Source organism: Pteropus medius, unplaced genomic scaffold (assembly GCF_902729225.1).
Source record: "Pteropus medius unplaced genomic scaffold, Ma_sr-lr_union100, whole genome shotgun sequence".
NCBI classification, from domain to species: Eukaryota; Metazoa; Chordata; class Mammalia; order Chiroptera; family Pteropodidae; genus Pteropus; species Pteropus medius.
The window spans coordinates 29,477,541-29,485,135 of NW_024355205.1; the positions used below are offsets into that span (position 1 = coordinate 29,477,541).

The following is a 7,595-nucleotide window of genomic DNA, read 5'->3' on the forward strand; positions in this document are numbered from 1 at the left end:
GAAACAACTGCAGGTAAAATAGTTGTATAAGAATGCGTTTCTCACCTCCTCAAGAACAACACCTCCACGCCGTTATGCCCAAATCCGAACCTTAGGGATCTAATATTTTCCCTAATTTCCAAACATTTCACATTCCTTGCACCTACGGAAGAAAAAATCAGGAATCTCACTGACTCTTTTTGAACATAAATATTGGTTAACTCTTTTATCTCTTAATATAGAATTATTGGCTTTTATTTCCTTGTCAGTGTGCTTGTGTTTGGCGAGTAATTTTTATCATTAATCTTTCTGCCTGCTTTCTCTTCCAGCCTTGGGACCAACTGTCATAGCCTCCAAATGACCAAGACTGATACCACTCGATGTCCCCTTGGGCGGCCTTCTCAGAACAGGAGCCCAATTGAATGAGAAAGTTCATGAGTGTTTTAAGTGAAAGATTATTTATATACAGATACAGGGAAAATTTGGTGCTAATTTTAGATAGTTGAGTACATTTGTAAATGTTTTTTATATTTTTGAGGCAAAATTACCTACATTAAAATGCCTACACCTCAAATGTACATCTTCATAAGTTTTGACAATGTATAATTATGTATAACACCAATTAAAATATAAAATATTTCTATGACCCTTTTTGGAAAATTCTACTTCTTCCACAAAGATCACTACTGTTCTGATATCTATTCCCATATATCATCTTTGCCTTTCTAGAGTTTTATATAAATGGAATTTTACAATATGTGTTTCAATGGTTTCTTTCATTCCCTATGTATATATTTTTTGAGATTCCTTTTGATTGTTAAGTAGAGTATCATTGTATGAATTTGTCACAGTTTATTTATTTTCCTATTGACAGTAGTTGATTTTGGTGGTTTCATTTTTCTTAGAAGAAAGCAGAAATATAAAAGATTTTTTAAACATATTTTAACTTAGTTTAAATAAATACCTGGGAGCAGAACTGCTAGATCACAAACTATGTGCAACTTAATAAGTGTGTGACTCACACACACAGAATTTTCATATTTTCCAAATTTCAAAATAATCAGTCATATTTTCAGTCTCTAGGTGATGCCACATGATGTCCAGGACTAAGAGGAATTGTGAAGACAAATAAGGTTTTCATCAGGTAATGAGTCATCTTTTCTTGAGCGAAGGGCTATCAGGGTTAAGGGTATTTAAAACAGAGTGGATCTTCAAGGAATTAAATAAGAGATAAAGGATGCTAAATGGTGATGCTTTAGAAGCAAGAATCATAGAATCATCTGTAACAATACAGTCATTAACCAGAATAACCATAATAATCGTTATTATTGCAGTGGGAACCATACACACAGCCACAGCCACAACCAAAGCAGAAGCCACAGCCCCATCTTCCACACACAGTTCTGTAGTAATTGAACTAGGTGGCATTAGGAGAGGAGTAGTCAGCCAGGTCAGAAAAGAAAGTTTCTTGAATCTCAGCATCATGTACAGCCTTGGAATCTTTCTATATAATCAAAAGTCTACAGAGCACATATCACACTTTGCTTTCTTGTTCCCACAAAAAATTTACATTAAAAAAAGAATCATTGCTATTTTATTTTATGTCATAAGAAGCCCTCTGACTTCAGTTCCTTCAAATAGATCATAGCCTTTCAGAAATAACTTGCATATTCCATAGGCATGTTCCCAGTGACTTCCAAAGATACACACCAAAATGTCATGATGCAAAAGAACACACTGCCTTTCTCTTCACTAACCTCTAATGACATCTTGTACTCAAGTTTGATCTACGTTAAATTGCTTGGTATATCTCCTAAACCAATAGTCTGCCATTTGAGTCTTCATTATTTCCTCTCGGTTGACTTAAAGTTAATTTATTTTTAAAATAACGTCAGATTTTCAGTCTTCAGTGTGAAGTCCTCACACACTCATGGTTCCTTATCGCTTCCTTCTCTTTTTTTTTCAATTAGCTTTCTTCAGTTTCAATGCATTTTCAATATTTACAATTCTTTAGTGTGGCTTCATTTTATTTCTATCTCCTCATATTTCAAAAGACCTTTACGTCATTTCTAGTTTTCACATCTATGATTTATAAATTGTCAGTGACATCTCTCTAGACCGGAATATGTAAACTCATACTCGCCCACCCCTATCTCCTAAATTAGGTAAATATTATTTCTCCAGGACCCCAGAGGGAGAATTTTCTCAAGTAGTCTTTTAGCTTTGTCCCTTCGCTCTTACCTTACATGTATGTCACACAAAAATGGAATCCTTGAACCTACTCTCAATACCTTTTCACCTACTGCACACTGCTTCCTCCTACAAAATAACACAACTTTCCATCCAATAGATCCGGGGGCTTTCTCATTTATATCTGTTTGTGAGACCACTCATTTCCATAAATACTTTAACCACTTGATATAAAAGGGCAATCAACCCCTTAAGAGTACACAATCTGTATTGTATTTCTTATAAAAGTTTTCACCTATCAACCCAAGCAATTGATACCAATTAGAATAGTGGCAGAGTGGCAGAGGCAGAGAAAATCAACATGGCTCACAGGCTTTTTTTTTTCTCTTATAAGGAATATTCTTTTATAAACAAATAAAATATAGAACAGGTGGCCTGAAACTTAATTCCCGCCCCCTCCAAAAAAAGGTGATTTCACACTGAAAAAAAAGACAGAATATGGGAATTTCTCTCTTTTTCTATTCTCTTTATATAGTTTCTCTATGTAACCATTATCATGTTTAGAGGAGACAGATTTTCTCTTTGACTGCTACAAACTATCTAACAGAAAATTGTCTCTAAAACCCTATCTGGATGTAAGTAGTTGCCTGAGTTTCAGAAGCATCCTTTGATAGATGAGGATTACCAGACAAAATATGTGGACACTTAATTTGAATTTCAGATAGCAATGAATAATCTTTTCTTAGTATAAGTATACCCCATGCAGGATTGGGGAAATACTTACATTAAAATATCATTTGCTGTTTATCTAAAGTTTAAATTTAACTGAGTATCTGTATTTTTTCTGTTTGCTAAATATGGCAACTCTGTATGAGTAAATAAAGACTTGTGATATCATTAGTATATATAACTATAGTCTTTATATTTGTAAGCCACGTTGAGTGTTAGTGTAACATGCTCTGAAGGAAGGAGAATTAGACCTTCAGGTACTATTATTGATTGCTAGAAATCATAAGGACCACATTTACATATTCTATACATTTCTTTCTGAGAGATCAACTGAAAGGAAGCGATCTCACCATCTTCTCGTGGTCTTTGTAATGGGACAAGCACTATCAGGCTGCCTCTTAGACTGAAACCACAGGCTCGTGACATTTGTTTGTGTTCTGAAGCTATGGGCCGTGAAGCATTTACAAACCATTTTACAAAGCGTCATTCTAGGGAGTCGTTTTGACTACTTCATAAGGCTACATTTGGATTACTGCTTTATGTTCTGGTCCAAATAAAATACTTCATTGTCTAAAGGTAGCACGCTATGCTTTTAAAAATATTTCAGGACAACGAACACAAACATGAAATTGCATGTGCTTTTAAAAGGTAAGTCATTGATTGTAATGTTAGCCTATGTCATGTCAAATACATGTGAGAATAACATATTAGCCCCTCTACAGCCATATGACCCTATCATTTTAAAATAAAGAAAAATTAACAATTTTTCAGGAAAGTCAGAAAGCATACATGTACACATATATACAGTTTTTAAAAGACTAGAGCAAAAGTAATAATATTACAGAAGTAATTCTCTCTAGTGAAATTATGGTTTATTTTAATTTCTTTAAATGTTCTGTAGTTCATATATATAAAACAGTGATAGAATATTTCTTTTGTAATAAAAAATAAACATGAAAAATTTTTCTAAGGTTTTCTTCTTTAAATCTAATAAAAGACAAATTAATGCAAGTGATAAACTCCTTTGCATATTCTGGTTATTAACATTTCCTTACTACTTCACTTTATGCTTGTTTCAGGAAAATAATATCAATTGACAAATTGGAGGAAAAAATTATTCTAACAATATCCAGCACTTTACACTAGGTTGCTATGTTAGTCTGCTGGGGCTGCCATAACAAAGTACAGCAAACCGGGGGCTTACACAACAGAAATCAATCATCTCACAGCTCCCAAGGCTTGAAGTCTGACATCAAGGTGTCGGCAGGTTGATTCCTTCTGAGGCTGTGAGGGAGAAATCTGTTCGAGGCCCCGCTCCCAGCTTCTGGTGGCCTCAAGCATTTCCTGGCTTATAGATTGTGTCCTCCTTACATCTCCACATTGTCTTCCCTCTCTGTTTATGTCTAAACTTCCTCTTTTTATGAGAAAACAGTTACATTGGACTAAAGCCCACCCTAATGATCTCAGCTTAGCTTATCTACATGAATCCTATGTCCAAATCAGGTCACATTTACAGGTATTGGGGTTGGGACTTGAACATCTTTGAGGAGCCACAATTCAATCCATAACAGTTGCATAATTTGGCATGACTGGAAAAGCAATCCTTTTGCTGTTAATCGTAAAAAAAAAAAAAAAAAAAAGCCATAATTTAGTCACTATGGACAAAGGAGGATGTCTCAACTATTGTGGTAGGGGATAATAATGTTTGTAGCATGTTAGGAATTGTGCTGCTTCTCCATCTATTTGCAAAGGTCATGGTCCCCTATTGTCACAATCTGAATAGCACACTTTGGTGGAGAGTTTGACATCAGCAGGGACTCCATAAAAACTCTATTAAAATTCAGTTACAGAAGTAGTGTGGCTTTCCTGTGACAGGAGATCCCAGCATTTCATGGAAAAAAGCAGCTCTGGGGAGTGGTGACAGAATAGCTTGTTTCTGGAAGGCTCTGCTCATTAATCACAACAGCTTATTTAAAACTGAGAAAACACAGTTGTTAGGAAACCTAATTCCTGATTTTATTTTATCATCTACTAAAGCTCTCCCTAATTGGAATGTCTGTACCCTGCTGGTGAGAACGTAAAATGGTACCATTGCTATGGAAAGCGGCATGGAGGTTCTTCAAAACATAAAAATAGAATTACTAGATGATCCTACAATCTCACGACCTGGTATTTATCCAAATGTAATGAAATAAGAATTTGGAAAAAATATCTGCACTCCCATGTTCATCGCCTCATTATTCACAATTGCCAAGATGTGGAAGCAACCTGAATGCCCATCAGTGGATGAATGGATAAAAAAAAAAAAATGCAGTATATGCACACAATGGAATGTTATCCAGCTTTCAAAAAAGCTGTCACTATGGATGAACTTGGAAGACATTATGCTAAATGAAAAAAGCCAGTCACAGGACAAATACTTCCACTTCCGTGTGGTATTTAAAATAGTTAAATTCAGAATCAGAGAGTGGAATGGTGGGCTAGGGATGGTGGGAGGGTGGTGGGAAATGGGGAGTTGCTGTTCAATAGATAAAAAGTTTCAGTAATGCAAAATGAGCAAGTTCTAGAGGTCTGCTATACAGCATTGCACCTCTGGTTAATAGTACCGTATTGTGCACTTCAAATTTAAGAGTAGATCTTCTGAATTTTCTCATAACAAAAATAAAGTAAAATAATAAAGTAAAATAAATTAAATTGTTAAATTAAATTAATTAAATTGTTAAATTAAATTAAATTGTTAAATTAAATTAAATGAATCAAATCAAATCAAACCAAATCAAATCAAATTAAATACAATACAATACAATACCATACCATACAATACTGCTGGGAAAAAAAAAAAATACCGTGGCCTGAAGACTTTTCCATAGATAGCTGCACTGATTCTCCTTTTTGCCATTTGGCTTAAAAGCTGACTGTCAACTTTGTGGGCCCTGCCTGAATCACAACTATGCTGCAGTTTGAAGCTCCTTTCCTTGTCAGCAACCTGTTCTGGTGGACATTGACTCCACAGGTATATACAGGAAACAGAGCAGAGAACAGCAACAACAACAACAAAAAATGCATGCTGCGTAAAGCCTCCCCAGGTGTTCCCTCCTGCTCTCACAGGTTTTCTTTACAGATAACTCACAGGTACACAGACATTATAGATGGTGGAGATAGGTATAGCTGACCTTTTACCCTGATATATTATGTTCCATGCAAATATGACAAATTGGAAATCAAGTGTAAATTATATTTCAGAAAAATGCTTATAGTTGTATCCAGAGTATATATTTCACCAGTGTAAAAGTCTAGCAGGTTCTCACGACAAATAAAAGAGTGACTATAGATGTAATTCCAGCAAAGCTTGGCTCTTTTTCTAGGGCACTGCCCCCCACAGATGCACACTTCCCAGAGGGATTGGACCATGGCCTACAATGTCACACAAGTTTTCTTCAAAGCCCTGGAGATTTTAAGACTATGGAGCTATCAAGTGCTGCTTATTGACAACAGCAAGGAAACTTGCGAGGAACACTGAATTTATTAGTATTTATTTCTTCTTCTCATTTTTTATTAATCATACTGAAGCCAATCAGAGCTTTGTATCAGCATAAGATAAAGTGTTAGTGCAAAATATCGATTTATTTGTAGTCGAAGGAAAGAAACATTTTTAAATGTCCTTTCAACATAATCACACAGGAGTATGTGATTTCCCAAAGGTTTTTATAAATGTCAAACATAATTCATAGATTCCATTACTAATTTAGTAGAACCATCTAGATTCAGAAACTTCAGGTTGAAAAATATTGATTAGTCAATTCACTAAAAGTTTTATTTTTAAAAAATCAATATGTGATAACCATAAATATCACTATTTTAACCATATGCTATGACATTCAAAAGATTTTCTGATTCAAAACCTAAAGAGACATAATTTAATTCCATGTTAATATTGATTTTTATCCATGTAAGTAGTCATTCTTTTCTGTAATCCTTATTACACGCAGAGTAATCTCCTCTCTGTATAATTGTATATCATCAACTGTTCAGATATCTTTATTGGTTTAGCATCACTGTTCAAGATAATCATGCTCACAACTATTTGTCCACCTCCGTCCTTTCTTCTAGTAAACATATCTTGGCTAATTCTTCAACTTTCTCCTCCATATTGATTTCTACCTCAAGTTGGCCAAACCCTATCCTTTTATGACCTTGAAAGTATTCTTATTTGCTTCTATCCCATACGTTCATATTCTTTGTAAAAATAGAATGACTCATACTCCCTTCCCTCATGAAGTCAGATTGCAAACCAATGCAAAATATGTGATGTATAATATTTACTTGTGATTTTTATCAGTTGTTTATTTCATATCTATATAAAGCATATCCATGTTATTTACCATCTGGCCTTTCTGGTGTTCCTTAAAATAATGTATTAGTCATACATACATAAATAAGTTAATGCATAGAGTCACTCCTGAGAAGAAAATTTCAATGTGATGCTCACGTTGCATCAAAAGATTTGGTGCTCTTTGCATTCTGTGTCCACATTGTCTTGATAGCTTCTGATCCAATGCCAATTGCATCCTTGAGACTTGATGGTGAAGATTTGATCAGATTGGGTACTTTGCGACCAGGGCTATTTTCAACTTGAGCAATGTGGCTATTGTGGCCATAAATAATCCTTTCGTTGACCCCAACAAATATGATTCGAC

At 34.8% G+C, this 7,595-nt stretch overlaps 1 protein-coding gene across 1 annotated transcript; it reads right to left on the reverse strand.

Annotated features, from left to right (window-relative positions):
- Positions 1-1,163: 1,163 nt before the first annotated feature.
- KRTAP21-3 (keratin associated protein 21-3) lies at positions 1,164-4,239 on the reverse strand. The gene is made up of 2 exons (XM_039857927.1): positions 4,126-4,239; positions 1,164-1,396 (listed from the first exon to the last, which is right to left on the reverse strand). The coding sequence occupies exons 1-2, from the start codon at positions 4,237-4,239 to the stop codon at positions 1,277-1,279; spliced, it is 234 nt and encodes a 77-aa protein (XP_039713861.1). The 3' UTR covers positions 1,164-1,276.
- Between the last annotated feature and the right edge of the window lie 3,356 nt (positions 4,240-7,595).